This window comes from Alosa alosa, chromosome 12 (genome assembly GCF_017589495.1).
Source record: "Alosa alosa isolate M-15738 ecotype Scorff River chromosome 12, AALO_Geno_1.1, whole genome shotgun sequence".
In the NCBI taxonomy this organism is placed as follows: domain Eukaryota; kingdom Metazoa; phylum Chordata; class Actinopteri; order Clupeiformes; family Clupeidae; genus Alosa; species Alosa alosa.
In genome coordinates this window covers 9,699,324-9,721,823 of record NC_063200.1, presented here as the reverse complement: position 1 = coordinate 9,721,823, position 22,500 = coordinate 9,699,324, and the positions used below count along the sequence as shown (strand labels likewise).

Sequence of the window (22,500 nt, the reverse complement as noted above, 5' to 3'; positions counted from 1 at the left end):
GTTAATGTGATGTTGAATATATACAATGGATTCTGTATGTCAGCATTTGTATTGTTTTCAAAATCACCCTGACGATATCGTTCTCCATGTTGTTGTGTTTATAGTAGGCAGTCATTCTTATTGGCTACAAATCATATTTATTAAAAGTGCAGTTTTTACTGTTGTGGTCCTAGTTGTCGTTGGCAGTGTGTGGCCAGGCTTTAGGACCATGAGGGCGCTGGGCTTGGGCTTGTTTCTAAAGTGCATGTAAGAGAACAGTTTGCATCTGAAACGCCCGTCAGGGCCTCTAAGATACAAATAAGTCACACTTTTTTTGGAATACACACACATGCACACACGTGCGCGTGCAAACACACATGTATACGTGCACGCATACTAACACACACACACACACACACACCCATACAAATAGACTCTCTTTCCACTGTTAATAACAAATGACAAATGTTAACAAGAAAAATGCCTTTTCTGATAACATTAAAAATACAGGCATAGTACTTTTATAGTTTTATATTAAAAAGGATACAAAATAACAATTTTGTATAATCTTCATCTACATGAGCACACAGCTTCTTACTTAGTAAAAGAGGAAAAAAACAGGATCCTGTGTAGAAAAGGAGAGAAGCATGCCCACAGAAACACTAGAAACAGGAACACACGTTTGTGTAGCAGTCTGTAAAAATATTCTGCACAGGTAGAGAGAGATACGTCCTAATGTGCATGTGGCTTTACATGTACGAAGAGTCACTCACCAATTCCTCTCCTCTCCTCGCACTGCTAGGATGACTGAGTGAGAGTGAGGAAGAGGTTGGTCACCCTGAAGACTCTGACCTTGATCAGCACATAACTAATATGCAGCATAATATACCACATCTTCCTAAATACTTCCCCATTCCTCTTAGATTTAAATGCATTCACAAGCTTCTGGCTAAAGCCACAACTATACTAGCTGGTGTTCTACACTTTGGCTTTGGTTACAGTGAAATCATTCAAACAGGAACCACAGCAGAACACTGTAGGTCCTAATATAAGCCACAGCAGAACACTGTAGGTCCTAATATAAGCCACAGCAGAACACTGTAGGTCCTAATATAAGCCACAGCAGAATACTGTAGGTTCTAATATTGGGGAGAAGAGGAACCATAGCAGAACACTGTAGGTCCTAATACTGGGGAGAAAAGGAACTACAGCAGAACATTGTAGGTCCTAATATTGGGGAGAAGAGGAACCCAAGGGACACTAGGACCCTGTGACCCTACTTCATGTTCTGGGTGTGTAGCTAAACAACAGGCAGTTTACAGCTGGTTCTCCAAAGACTCATACAGACGCTGTTCTACTGCGACAGAAAAGTATCAAATAAATAAATAAACAATACACAACTAAACATTAACAAATAAATAATAAATATATAAACACAAAACACATATTTCTCCCACGTGGGTCTGAATGTATTTACAGTCTTCAGGATATCCCACACACACACACACACACACACACTCACTCACTCTCTCTCTCTCACACACACACACACACACACACACACACACTAACTCCCACGGCCTATCAGTTTTGATTGAGTCTGTCCATTCCCTGCAGAGCTGTGATCACGCCATTGAAAAGGAGTCTGTGTTGGAACGGTGCAATGAGGACGAGCAAGCGCACAGAGCAGCGTGGAGTAGGCTACTTATGTGCCTCCGTAAATATGTCACACCACACACACCTGCTCTTTGGCAGAGCATGCTACAAAAGGGATGAGGAATGCCACACACACACACACACAAACACACACACACACACACACACACACACACACACACACACACACACACACACACACACCATGTGTGAAGAGAAGCCTGTGAGTGTACAGGTGAGTTTCTCCCCCTCAGCTTTCTGTCTTCATTTACCCATGGTTTCCAAGAACCACTATTGCTCATAGACAGTACAGCTACTTCTGGCTAGGAGAATTGCATTTTGGGCTGTGTAGTTTTGCAGTGAAACTGCTTGCTTTGAAGGGCTGTTGTAATGAATCAGAGACTCCGGCATGCCAGAGGCAGAATCCTCTACAGTGGGAAGTGTGTGTGTATGTGTGTGTGTGTGTGTCTGTGTGTGTGTGTGTGTGTGTGTGTGTGCTGTGTGTGCACCAGAACATAAGGTCAGAGTCATGGGGGGGCAGCTGAATGTCCACCCTGAGCAGCAAGAGAGGGGGTAAAAGGGGGGAGAGGTGCTGGGGCAGTATGGAGTCCTGAAGATCTGACCCCAACCATCTGACCATCTTCGCCTCGTTCTGTTTCCTTTGCTGTGGGGCTTCAGTCTTCAGGCAGCCCCACAGGGATGTCGGTGGGGAACGTGGTTCTCCTGCAGACTCCCTGGTTCCCCCCTGGTCATGGATAACCATGCTGAGGGAGGGTTCGAGAAGGACAAGAGTCTCCTTCCCAGTACTGGAGAGCAGTAGGAGAGGTCAGCTTCATCAGGGCGGAGTCAGAGGAGCACACAGCGCCCCCTGCGCCTCAACCCTGGAATATCATTTTTACCGAAGAATGACCACTCCAGGAACGAGGGTTAGGACAGAGCCACCCCAAAACTAACAAGTGCTCAACAGCAGCTCCCTCAGGACGTAGAGATACAAGGAGAAAGAGGAGAGAAAGAGCGAGAGAGAGAGAGGGAGAGAGAGAGAGAGAGAGGGACGGACGGATGTATGGAGAGAGAGGGGGAGGGAGGAATCACCTCTTGCACTGCAGTAAACTGACGCTGCCCCTAACCTTCTGCTCTGCCCCCCATGAGTCCCCCGCTGGGTCGGCCGCCACCGCCACCTTCATCCCCATATCCACCTCCACCTGCACTTTGCCTCCCTCCAATCCTATAGCTTGTCATCCAGCTGCACCTCCTGCTGTCTCACCTCCTGCTGTCTGTCCTGCACCTTCTGCAACTCCAGCTGTCTCACCTCCATTTGTCTTAAGTCTAGCTGTCTCACCCCCACATGTCTCTCCAGTGCTTCCATCTCCACCTCTCTTATCTGTCTCACTTCTTCCTGTCTCATCTCCACCTGTCTCTCTGGCGTCTCCATCTGCACTTCTCGCATCTTCTCCTGTCTGTCCTCTAACTGTCTCACCTCCACCATCTGTCCCACATCCATCTGTCTAACGTCTAAGTGTCTCTCCTCCACCTGTCTCTCTTCCACCCGTCTCACCTCCAACTGTGTCACCTCCATCTGTCTAACGACTAAATGTTTTTCCTTGACCTGTCTCATCTCCACCTCTATCGTTGGTGCCTCCATCAGAACTTCTCTAATTGGTGCCTCCATCAGAACCTCTCTAATTGGTGCCTCCAGGACCTCTCTAATTGGTGCCTCCATCAGAACCTCTCTAATTGGTGCCTCCATCAGAACCTCTCTAATTGGTGCCTCCATCAGAACCTCTCTAATTGGTGCCTCCAGGACCTCTCTAATTGGTGCCTCTATCAGGACCTCCCTCACCTGCACCTGTCTCACATCGACCTGTTTCTCCTCCACCTGTCTCATCTCCACCTCTCTCGTTGGTGTCATCTGCACCTCACTCACATCCACCAGTCTCAGCTCCACCTGTATCTGCACCTCCATCTCCACATCCCTCTGCTCCACCACCCCTCTCTCTTCATCCACCACCTCCTCTTCCTCCTCCTCGTCCTCCTCGAACACGCTAGGCTCCTCGGTGGACATCTCCAGCCGGTAGTGGCCGGCGCTGCCCTCGTCGTCGTCTGCGAACTCGTGGATGGTGGGCAGGCTGCTCCTCGTACCGAACCGTCGCCGTAGCGACACCAGCAGCGGCTGCGGCAGCGTGAAGATGTCCAGGTTGTTCCCCAGGTCGATCCAGGCCAGCTTGGGAAACTGCCGGCGTTCCTTCAGCGCCTCCATGAGGTCCTTGAGCACGGCCGTGGTGAGGCGGTTGCCGTTGACGGCGATCGTGGTGAGCTTGGGGAGGGCGCTCAGCGAGGGCAGGAGCAGCCGGAGGCTCTCGTCCTGCAGCTCGGTGAAGCTCAGGTCCACTGCTGTGACCGGTGCGATGCAGTCCTGCAGGTACAGCGCCACCCGCTGGACATCTCGACCTGACAGCGGGATTCCAGAGAGATCCACAATGTCGTTGGATATCTTCTTCTTCAGAGTGGTCTTCAGACTGAAAAAAAGACAGAAGACAATAGAATCCATTACATTCAGGCCTAACATCCACCCTCAGCCCAAACATCCCCTCCCGTGGAGACATTAAAGGACCACGCCATAGAACTGGTCTAAGTGGGTTAGACCAGGCAAACTGGTCCAACCCACTACCAGTGAGTTATGCTAAGCTAGGCTAACAGTGTCAGACTGGGCTATTGTAAGCACAGAGAAGAAAAGGGTGTGCATCCTGTTATATAGCTCTGGGATGGCAAATGAGGTAATTTTTCCGAAAAACGTTGGCGTGTCTAGTTTCTGGTTTCGGGGAAATGAAGCTTGAAAAGACTAGAACTAGCACCTTTTTCTACATGACTGAGTCATATTACTAGCCTAGAAATCTAGACGCACCCTAGCGGCGGCAAATTAATTTGCTCAGCCTGTACGTCTAGTATTAAACCATAGGGATTTCGATTGGCTAACACCGTGGATGTTTTTCAATCACAGCGCTCTATTTTGTTAGAGAGTCTTAAGGCGGGCTTAACAGGATAACGACAGTCCTGCGACTGTGAACAACAAGGAAGTTGGCTATGGCGAACGAAGAGCGGTTGTTTGAATCGGCGTTGGCGTCAACTTTGGAGGAGTTGGACTTGTGCTTTTCTTTGAAAGTTGAGCAACACAATGCACTTAAGTCATTACTTTTCGAAGAAGGATGTATTTGCCGTTTTGCCGACCGGATCTGGGATATGGTCATAAGCTGGCCTATTGCATGCCTAGGCAGTTTAGGACAATTCTCTGCCCGCCCCTTGGATTAAGCGAGGTGAATGGTTCGATTCCAGACTATACATTTCAATGATATAGGATGGCCCGCCAGGCTATCATATTACAGGAAACACAATACAGTTGGAATCATTACAGTTGGAAATACCATGTAATAATAATAATAAGCACAAATTGTGAGACTTTGTTTGGTCTTGTAAATAAACAGTTAATGTTATGTTCTCACTTACATAACAGACAGACACACAAAACCCACAGCCAAAGTAAGTGTTATTTGAGCTGGTGAGGTGCTCTGTGTTGACATGGGGCCTGTGTGTATGTATGTGTGTGTGTGTGTGTGTGTGTGTGTGTGTGCATGCCTAGAGACCCATGCTGTAACTTAATGAGAGACGCTCTATTGATCTGAGTCGACCTCGGCTATTCAGTACAGTGTTCCTTCCTTCAACCTGATTGGCTGTCAGGTCCCTGGGGGTGACACACTAGAGCCTGCTTACTGACCTGTGAAAGGAGGTGTCAGGTATGAGGTTGCACCCTCTCTTTGTTAAGACATCCCCCTCTTATTCACTCTTTTCCTCTCTCTTTTACTTCATATCCCCCTCTTTTCCTCTCTTTCAGTTCAGCCTTCTCTCTCGTCCTCTATCTCTAACCCTCTCCTTCCTCCTCTTTCTCTCTGTCGCTCCACTCTCTCATTCTCTCTCATGCCCTCCCTTTTTCATATTTACCTTCTAACCCCCCCTCCCACATCTCCCTCTTCTTTTCTCTCTCTATCCCCCTCTCTCCCTCTCTATCTACCTTCATCTTCTCTCATCCACTCTTTTGCTTCTCTCATCCAGTCTTTCTTTGCCCCTCTCTCTTCCTCCCCCTCTCTCTCCTTCAGCTTGTCTTCAGTGTGGTACAGAAGTCTTTGTTTCTGTGTGTGAGATTGCTGTGACCCAGTGGGTGGAATATCTTGTGCTCGACGGCCTCTGCTGACTGGAACATCCGAGGTTTACCTAATTGATGGGATGAGATTGAATGAACATCACGCTAATGTGCCTGCTGTTTGCCGTTCCATCTGTGATTAAACTGACCGGACAGCATTCAAATGTGGCTGTTATGTTTTGTTAGTTCACTCAGAGAGACTGGACAGCAGTAAAATGGCTGTTGTTTTGCTTTGTAGTCAAGTAATGAGTTAGACTGGATAGCGTTAACATGTGACTGGTCATTAGTTAGACTAGATAGCGTTAACATATGACTGGTCATTAGTTAAACTGGATAGCGTTAATGTGACTGGTCATTAGTTAGACTGGATAGCGTTAACATGTGATTGGTCATTAGTTAGACTGGATAGCGTTAACATGTGACTGGTCATTAGTTAGACTGGATAGCGTTAATGTGACTGGTCATTAGTTAGACTGGATAGCGTTAACATGTGACTGGTCATTAGTTAGACTGGACAGCGTTAAAGGTACACTATGCAAGATTTTTACCTTTACAAAGCCAATTTGATGGTAAACGAACTTGTAATAGGCGAATTGTTCACCTAGCAAAGTTTCCAAGAGCGGCACCCCGCCAGATCTCGCAAGAATCGTGAAACATTACCTTGTCAGTAGATAAAGCTGTTTGGAAATAGTTTTTGGCTGTTAATCCTTCACCTCCACAACAAAAGCATTTGCATTGTGTACAGGGGGGATAAGTCACAGGAAGTTTGCTATTTATAATAGCAGAGTAACATATAAATACATCACGATTCTAGAGGGAGCTCTACAGTCGCCAAAAAAAATTAAGCAATAAGCCCCGAGAGGCCGTAGGTTACGCTGATTCTACAACAGCTGTTCAACCCCCCTTAGCTGTTGTAGAATCAGCGTAACCTACGGACTCGAGTGGCTTATTGCTTTTCTAAAACTGTTACTATACAGTAAATACCTGACAACATTTCATAAAGTAAAGCTACAGCAACTAGAGTTATTCCTAGATAATCATTCTTCCGCCAAGAAATATATTTCCTCTATCTGAATGGTTGCCAAGCAACATCGAGATGCAGCTACTTTAACTTTTGTATCAAGTTGTGGTAGCGCAGTAATATAGAACGGAATGCCGTCAAGATGTATGTTTGTGCTGGATTTTACAATGCCATCGAACGTGATTCAGCCAATCACAATCAAGAACCGGAACTATCAGTTTTAGAAACCTGCATAGAGTACCTTTCACGTGTGAATGGTCATTAGTTAGACTGGACAGCATTAACGTGAGAATGGTGTTTGCTCTTAAACAAAACAGATTAAAAGAAGAGCATTCAAACATGGCTGTCATTTTCTATTAAAGCAGAGAGGCTAATGGCATCATTATGACATGGTTTTTTTGTGGCCGGTGCTGTTTATGTCAGGTTGTTGTTGGTTGTGACTGGTATTGTTGGTTGTGACTGGTGTTGTTGTTTGTGACAGGTGCTGTTTGTGATTTTTTGACTAGTTGTTGCTGTTTGCGACAGGTGTTATTGTTTGTGACTGGTGTTGTTGTATGTGACTGGTGTTGTTGTTTGTGACAGGTGTTGTTGTGTGTGACAGGTGTTGTTTGTGACTAGTTGTTGTTGTTTGTGACTGGTGTTGTTGTTTGTGACTGGCGGAGGTGAATGCTGGCACAGACACACACACACACACACACACAACAAAGTCACTGGATTCTTCCAGGCTGCTTCTGCCAGTAGTGTACATTATAAAAGTGAATCAATGAGTCCTGCACCAAATGTGTGCACACTCACAAACAGGTGCACACATTCCTCATTCGCCAGTCTACATCTGTCTGTGTAAATTACCAAAGCATAAACCAAGCATGTGCAGGAGTAGAACACACACACACACACACACACACACACACACACACACACCACACATATTTCACTGCGACAACTCAGTTAAAACCATTTTCATGAGCTATGAGACAGGCGAGTGTGGATTAGAAAATTGGCAGACTGCCTTTGGGGAATGTGTGTGTGTGTGTGTGTGTGTGTGTGTGTGTAAGTGTACAAGTGTGCATGTATGTGAGTATGTGTGTGTGTGTGTGTGTGTATGTGTGTGTGTGTGTGCGTGTGTGTGTGTGTGCGAGGGGGTACATGATGGATTGGATCCTGGGGTTGGTCAACATCTCTCGTCCCTGGGGGAGGGGGGTTCTGTAGCATAACAAGCCCAGGCTGTCAGATCGAATAAGTGCTGCTGGGTGCAGCCAATGAGGAGAGTGGAGTCTGGGCTCAGGGATATTTATATGAAGCAGGCACGTTGTGTGTGTGTGTGTTGCAGCTAAGAGATATTTACATGAAGCAGCCATGTTGTGTGTGTGTTGTAGCTAAGAGATATTTATATGAAGCAGGCACGTTTGTGTGTGTGTGTGTGTGTGTTGGTGTGTGTGTTGCAGCTAAGAGATATTTACATGAAGCAGGCACGTTTTGTGTGTGTGTGTGTGTGTGTGTGTGTGCTGCTAAGAGATATTTACATGAAGCAGGCACGTTGTGTGTGTGTGTGTGTTGGTGTGTGTGTTGCAGCTAAGAGATATTTACATAAAGCAGGCACGTTGTGTGTGTGTCGGTGTGTGTGTGTGTGTGTGTGTGTGTGTGTGTGTGTATGTGTGTGTGTTGTAGCTAAGAGTTTTTTCATGTGACTGGGAGGTTGTGTGTGTGTGTGTGTGTGTGTGTGTGTGTGTGTGTGTTGAGTAGGGCTGCAACTAACAATCGTTTTGATAGTGTATTAATGTACAGGGTAACTATGGGACTGATCTCTACAAGAACACGGCACTGCACTAACTGAGCAGCTGTTGTTTCTAAAGTGATGTGTTGTGTGGAGAGCGACGGTTACGACATGTGTAAGCCAGTAACCTTGCTCCGTCATACACCCCCTCTGGAGTGAGAACCACTGCCTCTGATCATTCCATCAGTCACGTATGGAGACCAGTGTGTGGAGAGAGTCAAGCAGAATCTAGGATGTCCACTGTTGTGAATGATCCCACTACAGTATATATTACTGATGATGTCAGGGGTGGTGGGGGCCCCAAAATTTAACACTTTTTTTTTTTTTAAAGCATCGGCATTGAAATCGCAATTCTTGACTTGGTATCAGAATCGACCCCCCCCCCCCCCCCCCCCCAAATTGTGTAAATCCCCCCTACATGAATAACCTAAGGGGGGAATTCCCCCCCATTTTGAAAAATGAATTTTAAGCCCTGCCAGTGAATGACCAGGGAGGGACAGGCTCCAGCTTGAGAGCTGTGAAGGGAGGATTGATTCCTAGAGTGGGCTCTCATGTAGCCTTCCACGTGTCTCTTTAACCCCCCCCCTCCTACTTTCCTTTCTTCCTCTCTCTCTCTCTTTCTCTCTATCTCTCCTTCTAATCTCTGCTTCCTTTTTCCTTCTCCATCCCTCTCTCTCCCTCCCACCTTTTTTCTCTCTCTCCCCACATCTCCTTCCCTATCTTCCGACTGCTTTTCTTCATCACTTCATCCTCTCTCTCTCTCTCTCTCTCCCATCCTGTTCTCCTTTGTCATGTCAGCTCTTGAGCGATTCCTGCGGAATGACATTGTTATGGAAATGCCTCATGCGTGGGATGGCTCTGGGTTTATTAATGGCACCACTCCACTCCAGACCGGTGGTGGAGATTCTTTCTTCTCCTCCTTATCTCTTCTTATCTTCGTCTTTTCCTCTTCTCCACCTTTTTTTCCCCATTTTTTTTTCTTCCTCCCCTCCCCTTTCTCCATATACTATCTCTTCTTCCGACTGCTTTTCTTCATCACTTCATCCTCTCTCTCTCCCCACATCTCCTTCCCTATCTTCCGACTGCTTTTCTTCATCACTTCATCCTCTCTCTCTCTCTCTCTCTCTCTCTCTCTCCCTCCACCTTTCCTCTCTCTCTCCCCACATCTCCTTCCCTATCTTCCGACTGCTTTTCTTCATCACTTCATCCTCTCTCTCTCTCTCTCTCTCTCTCTCTCTCTCTCTCTCTCTCTCTCTCCCCACATCTCCTTCCCTATCTTCCGACTGCTTTTCTTCATCACTTCATCCTCTCTCTCTCCCCACATCTCCTTCCCTATCTTCCGACTGCTTTTCTTCATCACTTCATCCTCTCTCTCTCTCTCTCTCTCTCTCTCTCTCTCCCCACATCTCCTTCCCTATCTTCCGACTGCTTTTCTTCATCACTTCATCCTCTCTCTCTCCCCACATCTCCTTCCCTATCTTCCGACTGCTTTTCTTCATCACTTCATCCTCTCTCTCTCCTCTCTCTCTCTCACCTCCTCTATCTCTCCTTCTAATCTCTGCTTCCTTTTTCCTTCTCCATCCCTCTCTCTCTCCCTCCACCTTTCCTCTCTCTCTCCCCACATCTCCTTCCCTATCTTCCGACTGCTTTTCTTCATCACTTCATCCTCTCTCTCTCTCTCTCTCTCCCATCCTGTTCTCCTTTGTCATGTCAGCTCTTGAGCGATTCCTGCGGAATGACATTGTTATGGAAATGCCTCATGCGTGGGATGGCTCTGGGTTTATTAATGGCACCACTCCACTCCAGACCGGTGGTGGGAGATTCTCTTCTTCTCCTCCTTATCTCTTCTTATCTTTCGTCTTTTCTCTTTCTCCACCCCCTCCTCCTCTTTCCCCCATTTTTCTTTTCTTCCTCTCCTCCTCCCCTTTCTCCATATACTCCTCTCTTCTTCTCCTCTAAGAATGGCAACACGTGCTTATCTGCCGTCCTGTGTGTGTGTGCGTGTGTGTGTAAGAGAGAGAGAGATGGTGTTATGTTCGCCTGCCACTGCTCTTATAGTTTTTGCTGCCACTGCAAGATTTTTTGTGCAAGAGTTTTTGTTTTCTGCTACTGTAACCTCTACAGAATGTGTTCTACTTGAGCCAGCCTACATATATACAAATATATGGATACAAATATAACATGGACATATACATATACAAATACAACATGGGCATACACATATACAAATACAACATGGACACATACATAAATACAACACATATACAAATATAACATGGACAATAAAACATCAAATATAATATATTTGATGTCATATTGTCCATGTTATATTTGTGTATTTGATGTTATACTGTCAATGTTATATTTGTGTGTTTGTGTGTATTGTTGTTACAGCAGCCTCTACAGAATTGATTCATCCTGATTCTCCTTTATTCTGTGTGTTGTACCGTTACTGTAGTATCGTGTTGTTATTGTTGTTGTTGATGATTTTGCAGCCTCGGCAGTATTTGTTTATCCTGTTCCTATGCAGTGTCTTTTGTCCGTCAATTTAATGTTGTGTTGTTTTGTGATGTCGTCGTTGTTGTTAATTCCCCTGCAGGATTTGTTTTTCTTGAGCCAGTGTGGTCTCTTTTGTGTGTGTTTTGGATGTTGTGACATTGTGTTGTGTTGTTGTCGTTGTTGTTGATTCTGCTTCCTCTGCAGGATTTGGTTTTCCTGAGCCAGTGCGGTCTCTTTTGTGTGTGTGTGTGTGTGTGCGCGCGCGCGCGTGTGTGTGTGTGTGTGGCTTGGGTTCAGACAGCCTGGGGATTTCCTGCTCGCACCTGCCCAGCGTAGGTGGAGCTGCCAAAGTGGAGAGGCTTTTTTTGAGTCCTCCCACTCATCCAACTCACAGTGTGTGTGTTTGTGAGTGTGTGTGTATGTGTGTGTGTATGCGAGAGTGTGTTTCCACATGTATGCTTTGTGTGTGTGTGTGTGTGTTTTTGTTTGTTGTATGTGCATGTGTGTTCACATGTGTGTGTACACACATGCACATGTCTATTGTGTGTGTGTTTGTGTAGGGATGTGCAGTATGCATCTATGCATTTCTATGATGCATTGATTCTATTGTACCTCAATAAGCCTTCCCACTATAGCCTCTCCTATGTGTGTGTGTGTGTGTGTGTATGAGAGAGAGAGAGTGTGTCGTGTGTGAGAGCCTTCCCTATGCGTGTGTGTGTGTGTGTGTGTGTGTGTGTGTGTGTGTGTGTGAGATAAAGAGTGTGTCGTGTGTGTGAGAGCGATCCTAGTGGAGCCTCTTCTGTGTTAGGGGTTCCGAGCTGATTTGAGGGCCCCTGAGGATGCTCTCCATGTGGGCTGCGAGCCCAGGGATAGCTATGAGGACCAGGGATGGCTATGAGGGCCAGGGATGGCTATGAGGATCAGGGATGACTATGAGGACCAGGGATAGCTATGAGGTTCTGTGAGAATAAGAATGACTCCTGGATTATACATTTCCTGGACTGGCTCGTCCAAGGCTTCACTGGACCTCTATCTAGTATTATACTCTCTCTCTTTCAGACAACATGCCTTTACTCATTTCTGCCCTTCCCTTTCAGCTCCTCCTGACCCGGCCGCCTCTGCTGCCCTCTCCCCTGGGGCTCTCTGACTGACTTTCTCACCCTCTCTCCCTCCCTCCCTCCCTCCAGCAGCTACAGGTGGTAATCACTCTGCTCTAGCACTCCTGCTAGCACTCTACTATCCTCTCTCCTCCCCATCCCTCTCTCCTCCCCTCTACTATCCTCTCTCCTCCCCATCCCTCTCTTCTCTCCTCTACTTTCCTCTCTCCTCCCCATCCCCTCTCCTCCCCTCTTCTTCATCTCTACTTCCCTCTCCTCTCTCCTACCCTTAATAACACTCTGCTCTTTTTAAATCGCCATTTTATTTTTTAAGCAAAAGCTGATATAAAAGCTTTATGTCATAAATGCGCCATTTATGCATCATCGTCATAACATATAACAAATTAATATTTATATACATCGTCATAAAAATTTCATATTTCATAAAACATATAAATATATTCATAAAACATGTCTTCGTCTCATTTATATATAAATTAATAAAAGCTATGCATCTTTAAATCATAAGCTGCTCATCACTCTCACGGTTATGTTAGTGTTCCTCTTCTCATCATCCTCACCTCCTTTCTTCTCTCCCGTCTCTGTCTTTCATCACTTGCTTCCCCATTGATCTTCTCCTCTCTGTTCTGTATTCTCCTCCTCGTCACCTCCTCTTCCTTCCTGCACCCAGAAATGATGGAGGCCCAGCCAGGCAATGGCTAACCAAACAGGAATGAGGTTATATTCACCATATATATAACCTTACATTCACCTTATATTCAAGGAGATAAGAAAGGTTCCGCATGGAAGATTTATCCGCATCTCTAATCGGACAAGGACACCCATCTTCCTCTCCTCTCTCCTCATCTCTGTAGGAGACATCATCCCTCTCATCACTCACCTTCTCCCTCTCCTCGTCTCCACTTAAAACATCCGTCCCTCTCCTGCCATCTCTCCCTCTCACTGTCTCCACTTAGAACATCATCCCCTCTCATGCTCACTCCCGTCTCCTTCCACTTAGACATCTGTCCTCCCCTCTCTCTGCATCTCACTTATAGCTTTCATGTCATCTCACTCACTCTCTCATGTCATCCATCCTCACTCTCTCTCTGTCTCCTCACTCACTCACTCATTGTCATCCTTCTCCACTCATATCATTTCTCCTATAAAGCATCATCCACCACTCTTTCCACTCATAATCGCTATATCTCTCCTCCTCTCATATCATCCACTCCTCCTCTCATATCCTCTTCTCCTCTCATATCCTCCACTCATATCCTCCTCCACTCCTCTCCTCTTTCTGTCCTAGTCTACACAAATGTCCACATAATGAGCTGACCCGACTGGCTCACAGCACCCTACTTACTGTAATACTCGACGTGTTTCAAAAACACCCTCAATTTGTACAGCACTCAAAAACGCCCTCAATTTGTACAGCACTCAAAAACACCCTCATTTGGTACACTCAAACTTTCATCCACAAAGCACGATCTCTCTCACATTGACACTCAAACACATCCACATTGTGAAACAAGATGTCTTTCATTCACTATAGCAATATGTGTTTAAATTTGACACTGAGAACTGCTTCTGCAAAACAAACAGTGGACAGTGTAAAAGGTCATTGTTTGTATTGATGTAAATTATGACTGAACCATGTCTGTCAAGTGTGCTTTTTCTTCTATGAATCAAATCTGCTCATTCTTATAGGTAGTGCATCTCAGGACTGTAGACATCCTACAGAAGTCTCAATACCTAATGTCAATACCTCATGTCAATACCTCATGTCAATACCTCATGTGTTTGTGGCGGATGAAAGCAAAAGCTCCTGGTTACACAACTGTGTGGCTGAATGAAGCTATTCAGAGCCCTGATCCTTGAGCCTTTCGCTACCTGTGGCTCCAGGTCAGGCTGTCTGAGCTCTCCTTAGGTGCAGTCACAATCAATTCTGAAGACGAGTCTCGATCATGATCACCTCCTGGGACATCTGCCCTTTCCTTTCCAGGTGCCCCTTAGGAGCACCTGACTGGTCTGTGTGCCAACCCAAGACAGGAGTCTGCACGTAGCCTCAGAAGGCCACACACACACACACACACACACACACACACACACACACACACACACACACACACACAGGGGCATGCCACCAAGGGTGGGGAGGGTGGTGTATGTGAGTCACCCATTAGTTAGTTAGTGTATATCTGAGTGTGTGTGTATCAGAGACATTGTATGGGGTCTCCCCTGACACACCCTGTGCTCTGTAGGATGCTGTGATGTGCCATGGGCCCTTCCTAGCCTTCTACCCCCAGTGCTACACACAGACACACACACACATACACACATATACAGTACACACACACACACACAAACACACACAAACACAGACACACACACACACACACACTGACTGACGGCTCCACCTGGGTGCCCACCAGGCTGCAACACACTGGCATCGCGTCCACATCGCCCCCCACAGCCCAACCTGTCACTCCTGCCCTTCAAAATGTCACATCTACAAACAGGAACCAGAAGGCTTCCAGTATCCCATCACAGGACTCCAACCTTTTAAAAAACAAAACAATTAATGTATTTAGAATTAATGTAGAGCACCCTCTCCCTTAGAGCCCCCTGTCCCATAGAACACCCTGTCCCCTAGAACACCTAGAACACCCTGTCCCCTAGAACACCTAGAGCACCCTGTCCCCTAGAACACCTAGAACACCCTGTCCCCTAGAACACCTAGAGCACCCTGTCCCCTAGAACACCTAGAGCACCCTGTCCCCTAGAACACATAGTCCCCTAGAACACCCTGTCCCCTAGAACACGTAGTCCCCTAGAACACCCTGTCCCCTAGAACACCTAGAGAACCCTGTCCCCTAGATCAGCGTTTCCCAAACTTTTTTTCTGGGGACCCACTTTTTAAAAACGACATTGTTGATGTTTTAGGCCATGGCTTCTCAAACTTTTCAAACCATTCTACAATGGATCAGTAAAGATCAGAAAAGATCCGTTTTATTATAATAGCATAATAAGCTGTTCCTGAATTTCTGAGAGAAGTTAGTCTATGTTGCGTTGCATTTGGATCCATAACACCGTGGACGTCGATTCCGATGTAAACACAGTCTATGCAAATAACTCAAGTCGTTATATTGTAGCCTAATTGTGGAGGTTTCTTTATTTGGAATTTAAATCCGCATTTTCTGCATTTTTAAACTTGTGATTGTTTGTGCTAAGGTTGTATTGGTGTTGTGATAGGCTATGTTGTAAGACTGTGAAATGAATAAATATCAGAACAAGAGGCTTTTGCGCAATAGGCGAAGAATACAGAAAGATGAACGATAATGCGCCTTCAGGCTACTGTAGTGGAGTTCGTGAGACGGAAAACGTCAGGGAAACAGCGTTTAAAATGTCCATTTAAAAGGTACCTGAGAGGGCATGTAGGGAACCTCATGCTGCCTTCACATATGTCGAGTGCTATACATCATGTTCATTCACGCAGCAAAAAACTCCTTACATAATCATAAAGTCTTATGGAAGCTGAACATCAGATCTTGTTATTGTGATTGCTGTTGCTGTGACAACAAGGATGACGATGATGATGCCCATTATGATGATGATGATGTGAAGACTGATGACAAAGATTTATTTATTCATTTATTATTTAATATATGTAATTATTCTACATGCAGAATAGTTATTATTATTGCTATTAATATATATATATATATTTGCTATTATTATTATTATTAGTATTATTAGTGGACAATGAATGTCATCCACTCTACAGCACTCAAAAAGCAAAAGAGCTTGATCAGCTGGAGACTTCGCTCACTGCCATGCACAACTGAAAGGCTGAGGAAGTCATTTGTTCCTAGGGCCATGGAACTGTTCAATGCCTCACTAAAGGGAAGAGGAGAGATAGACTTCTCTGCTTAGTCTGTCTGCCTCTCTACCCTCTCCATGTTTGAGTACTGAATGCCCACTACTGCTTTACTACTGTTTTACTAATGTACACAGGCTAATGTTTTCACTACTGTTTTCCTGCTACACTGTTTTTCATGCTATATTAGCACACATGATCAATGGCTGCGGTCAGGCTTCTGCTACAATACTGAATAAATGAATGGCTATAACCCTATTACCTCAACCTGTTCTTGCACTGAAATAGTTTTTTATTTTGCCTTGTCTACATTATACTTTACTCTCCTATTTGTCCATATTATTTATGCTGGTCTCTAGACCTTACTCTTGCACTGTTGGACTAATGTTGGACTACTTTTTGCACCTTCACCATGACACTCACTCTCTTGAGCACCTTGCCATGCACACATAACTAAAGGACTATGGTTGGACTACTTTTTGCACCTTCACCATGACACTCACTCCCTTTAGCACCTTACCAGTCCCGGCCCTGTCACTACAAGCGTGATCACCCTCAAGCACATTGGACTTTCTTAATTTAATTTATTTAGTGTATTTAGTATTTTGTTTTGTTAGTTTTCTTATCTTTATTATTTTCTACTGTCTTTATTGTACAGTGGTTTAGTTATAGTTATAGTTTAGTTGTATGTTTATACTTATACTTATGTTTACCATTTCTGCTGTAAGTGCATGTTGTGTGTGATGTCTGTATGCTACTGAGACCCTTGAATTTCCCCTTGGGGATCAATAAAGTATCTATCTATCTATCTATCTATCTATCTACCTATTATTAGTATTATTGTGGCTTTTGTTGTTATTATTGTCACTAACAGCAATGATTATAAAGATAACTAGATGTACCGCAGAGCGGTACAAAATATGACTGCCGCCCAGTCCAGCACATGTTTTCCACAAAAATAAGTCACGCTGAAAGGCACCTGGTATCTGCTAGACAACAAGTACCAAAACATGATTAGTTCATAGATTTCACATGTAATATACATTTTATACAACCCCACCCCCATCTTGTTCATAATTCTGAGAAATTCTTGAATTGTGTGCATGTGTGCGTGTACATGTTTATGTTTATGTGTGTGTGGGTGGGTGTGTGTGCGGGCATGTGCATGTGCTTGTGTGTTTGCCTGTTTATGTGCCTCTGTGAGTGCATGTGCATGCATGCGTATATATGTCTACTGTGTGAGTATGTATCATACATAGGATTACTGTGAATGTATGTGTGTGCGTGTGTATCTGTTTTTGCACATGTGTGCATATGCAATGGGTTTACATGACCCCTGAGGCAAACATACGCAATAAATTAGTCATCCTAGGCCCTCACGGTTCTCAAGATATTCACAGAAAACTGTGTCTGCCTACCCTCCTTTCGGGGTCCAGTCCAGCGGGGGGCTACAGATCAAAAACGGCGGTTATGGTTCCATGCTATCTATGTGGGGTTACATGCCCACCAAGTTTCGTGGTACTTTTCAGTGTCCCAGGAATCCTTGTTGGTGTATGGTCACTAAATGTACACATAAATTATTTTATTGTAAGGCCCCCATGAACGAAAAGTCCACGAAACTTGGCATGCATTCGAGGGTGTCATAATGATCCTACACTTTCAATTTCGTGCAGTTTTGACCATGTCAGCCAGAGATATTGTGATGAAAACACCTAATGTTTTGCTTTTAATTTTTTTGAACTAGGTGGCTATACATGAAATAAGTGGTAATGGGATAGGTTGACATGCCCCCTTAAGACCAACATACAAAAAAAAAAAGGTGGACCTCCTAGGCCCCCACGGTTCTCGAGATATTCACAGAAAACTGTCTCCGCCACCTACAGGCCAGTTGGTGTATAGTAACATAAATTAATTTATTGTGTGGCCCCCCATGAACGGAATTCCACTGAAACTTGGCGTGCATTCAGAGGGGGTGTCATAATGATCCTACACTTCCAATTTCGTGCAGTTTTGACTATGTTAGGTCACAGATACCTCGACGATTACAACACCTCATTTTTTACTTTTTTTGTGTTTAACTAGGTGGCGCTATACATGAAATGAGTGGTTATGGAATGGGTTGACATGACCCTTTGAGATCAACATACAAAAAAAATGGTTCTCCTAAACCCTATGGTTCTCGAGATATTCACAGAAAACTGTGTCTGCCCTACCCTCCTTTCGGGGGGTCCAGTCCAGCGGGGGGGCTACAGATCAAAACGAAAACAAGAGGTTCCATGCTATCCAGGTGGGGCAGAGGAGCAGTAAGCTCCTTACAGTTAGAGAGTTAGAGAGACCCAGTGCAGTAAGCTCCTTACAGTTAGAGAGTTAGAGAGACCTAGTGCAGTGAGCTCCTTATAGTTAGAGAGACCCAGTGCAGTGAGCTCCTTACAGTTAGAGAGTTAGAGAGACCCAGTGCAGTGAGCTCCTTACAGTTAGAGAGTTAGAGAGACCCAGTGCAGTGAGCTCCTTACAGTTAGAGAGACCCAGTGCAGTGAGCCCCTTACAGTTAGAGAGTAAGAGAGACCCAGTGCAGTGAGCTCCTTACAGTTAGAGAGACCCAGTACAGTGAGCCCCTTACAGTTAGAGAGTAAGAGAGACCCAGTGCAGTGAGCTCCTTACAGTTAGAGAGACCCAGTGCAGTGAGCTCCTTACAGTTAGAGAGTTGGAGAGACCCAGTGCAGTGAGCTCCTTACAGTTAGAGTTAGAGAAACCCAGTGCAGTGAGCTCCTTACAGTTAGAGAGACCCAGTGCAGTGAGCTCCTTACAGTTAGAGAGACCCAGTGCAGTAAACTCCTTACAGTTAGAGAGTTAGAGAGACCCAGTGCAGTGAGCTCCTTACAGTTAGAGAGACCCAGTGCAGTGAACTCCTTACAGTTAGAGAGTTAGAGAGACCCAGTGCAGTGAGCTCCTTACAGTTAGAGAGACCCAGTGCAGTGAGCCCCTTACAGTTAGAGAGTTAGAGAGACCCAGTGCAGTGAGCTCCTTACAGTTAGAGAGACTCAGTGCAGTGAACTCCTTACAGTTAGAGAGTTAGAGAGACCCAGTGCAGTGAGCTCCTTACAGTTAGAGAGACCCAGTGCAGTGAACTCCTTACAGTTAGAGAGTTGGAGAGACCCAGTGCAGTGAGCTCCTTACAGTTAGAGAGACCCAGTGCAGTGAACTCCTTACAGTTAGAGAGTAAGAGAGACCCAGTGCAGCTCAAAAGCTCTGCCGTATTCATGGGTTTACAGCTGAGGCAGCCGAATGCAGCTACAGGGTTGAACAAGGACACAAACACTCCTTGTCGTGCTCCAGTTCAAGTGTAAGCGACCGCTCCTGAGAGCTAAGAGAACACGAGAAGATAAAGAGCGGCTTAAAGATCCTGTTTTCACACGAGAAGAGAACGAGCAGCTTAAAGAGCCTGTTTGCACACGAGAAGAGAACGAGCAGCTTAAAGAGCCTGTTTGCACACGCACTGCTTGCACATGAGAATCCAAAGAGTCTAAAACACTCTGTGTTCACAAGCTAGAGATGAGAATGCGATTGCGACGACTCTGTGTGCATGGCTTTGCCATGCTGTTTGTGTCTTTGGATGAGCGCCGCGCCGCGCCACGCCACGCCGCACCGCCTGTGTGAAGAGTGAGTGCCCTGTTTTCCCGTGCGATTAGCATCGGAGAGTCTGATTGGTCGTGCCTGGTGGCCTCCTTTGCATTCTAGAGCAGCGCGCACATTCAATCTGACAAAGAGAATTATTAGAGTCAAGCACTGCAGCAAAATGCATGATGCCGTTACATAACAAGCCCGAGGAGGCGTGTGTGTAAGTGTGTCTGTGTGAGACTAAGTGTGTGTGTGTTGGTGCATATGAGTGTTAGTGTGTGTGTGTGTGTGTGTGTGTGTGTGTGTGTGTGTGCGTACATGTGTGTTCCCTCATGCATCAAAATGCATTACTTTGCATTACTCACTCACTCACCCACTCACTCACTCACTCACTCACTCACTCACTCACACACTCACTCACTCACTCACTCACACACTCACTCACTCACACACTCACTCACTCACTCACTCACACACCCACTCACTCACTCACTCACTCACTCACTCACACACCCACTCACTCACACACTCACACTCACACACTCACACTCACACACTGTCTTATACTGGGGCACATTCTTCCTTGGCGTTGTGATGATGGACGTCTCTCACAGCAACTGAAGGCTCAGGGGCAGCAGGCCGGCATGGGGACCGCTATCCAGTATGCATCATGTCTATACATAGCAAGGCTATCCGTGTGGCAGGACATGCAGTATGCATGCCATCTCTATACATAGCAAGGCTATATGCTGTATGTGAGAAAAACACATGGTAAAAAGCTTTCCATTTTCTCTGTTTTCCACAGAACACACACGTTAGTGCGTCAGTGTAAACGACTCATGCCCTGTTGGAGAGCAGACAAACTCGTACGACACATCTGAGATCAATCTTATACACACCAGAGTAGTTATTCACTATCGAGATCAATCCCATACGCACCGGAGTAGTTATGTGTGTGCGTGTGTGTGTGTGTGTGATTAAACGTGACTAAGGACAAAGACACAGGCTTAGCACCATTATCAGGTCAGGGAATCAGACTCATTCATTGGATTAAGGGTGGAGACCCAGACTGATGGCTTAATCTATGGACATAGACATCTCTACTCCATCACAGAGACTGAGTTGGGCGGAGGTATGGAGGTGGAGAGGAGGAGAGATAGAGAGGTGGAGCGATAGAGGTGGGGGTGGAGAGGTGGAGAGGCGATAGAGAGGTGGAGGGCAGAGGAGAGGTGGAGAAGGTAGAGATAGAAGGTGGAGAGAGACAGAGATAAAAGAGATGGAGGTAGAGAAGAATAAAGAGATAAAGATGGAAAGAAGAGGAGAGATACAGAGGTAGAGAGAGTCGGAGGTCTGGAAGGTAGAATCGAAGGAGAGGTCGAAGGTCGGTGGAGAGGTGAGGAAAGGCGTGTGTCACTAAAATCCTCCAAAAACACTTCTGACAGACTGGCATCTGCCCCTCAGACAGCATAGAAGCCTGGCATCTGCCCCTCAGACAGCACAGAGACTTTGGCATCTGCCCCTCAGACAGCACAGAGAACAGCACAGAGACTGGCATCTGCCCCTGAGACAGCACAGAGACTGGCATCTGCCCCTCAGACAGCATAGAAGCCTGGCATCTGCCCCTCAGACAGCACAGAGACTGGCATCTGCCCCTCAGACAGCACAGAGCCTGGCATCTGCCCCTCAGACAGCACAGAGACTGGCATCTGCCCCTCAGACAGCATAAAGCCTGGCATCTGCCCCTGAGACAGCACAGAGACTGGCATCTGCCCCTCAGACAGCACAGGGAGCCTGGCCTCAGACAGCCCTGGCATCTGCCTCAGCACAGGCAGAGACTGGCATCTGCCCCTCAGACAGCACAGAGAACAGCACAGAGACTGGCATCTGCCCCTCAGACAGCACAGAGACTGGCATCTGCCCCTCAGACAGCACAGAGACTGGCCGTGTCGAGGTGCTAGCGATGCACAGCACACACACACACACTGCCCACTGTGGGACACTTGCACCAGGTCTAATAGACCACTAGGATGCACACGCAGATAAAACACACACACAGCTCAGCACACACACACTCTACCTATTGTGGGCATCTAAATCTCCTCTCTTTCTTTTAATGAGACACAAATGCTGCCACTGTCTCTCAATTTAGACTTGACTCTGCTTGGAGCCCAAATAAACAACCCAGCCCCCATACCACCCCTGTCTGGAGTGAGTCAGACCTTACACACTGACCTTCCCCTGACCAGGCCTCAGGCAGAACACACACACACACACACACACACACACACACACACACACACACATGCGACACAGGTTCTGCAAAAATTGTGACATGCACACATGTATCTCTTTCTAACATGCATAAAAACACTCTCACACACACACACACACACACACACACACACACACACACACACACACACACACACACACACGGACACACACATGGGACAACAGGCAAACGCCATCAAACACCATAAAATGAGCAAAAACATTAATGTGGAGCCTGCATATCTGCTGCCTATTTCTGGACATGCCATGTTCTTCATAGCTTTAACGCGTATTCTCTTCTATATTTACATACCGGTATCTTTATGTATTCTTCTAGAGGCACATCAGGATCTAAGATGATTAGTTCAATTACGATGCCATGTGTGTTTGTGTTTATGTGTATGTGCATGGATATTGTGTTGTGTCTTGGCGGCGTCGCGGCGATACATCTTGCGTCGCGTTAATGGGTCGTCCTCCTCTCAGTTGGCAGGCCACAGCTAGAGGCTGAGTTTG

General features: G+C 46.0%; 1 protein-coding gene across 1 annotated transcript in view; it reads right to left on the bottom strand.

Annotated features, from left to right (window-relative positions):
- The window catches only part of lrrc75bb (leucine rich repeat containing 75Bb), a 49,633-nt gene that overhangs the window by 554 nt on the left and 26,579 nt on the right, over positions 1-22,500 (bottom strand). Inside the window, exon 4 of the mRNA XM_048258597.1 lies at positions 1-4,151. This exon is cut by the window's left edge and continues 554 nt beyond it. Coding sequence (XP_048114554.1) covers positions 2,861-4,151 — 1,291 coding nt within the window. The 3' untranslated portion in view covers positions 1-2,860. The remainder of the gene's footprint in view (positions 4,152-22,500) is intronic.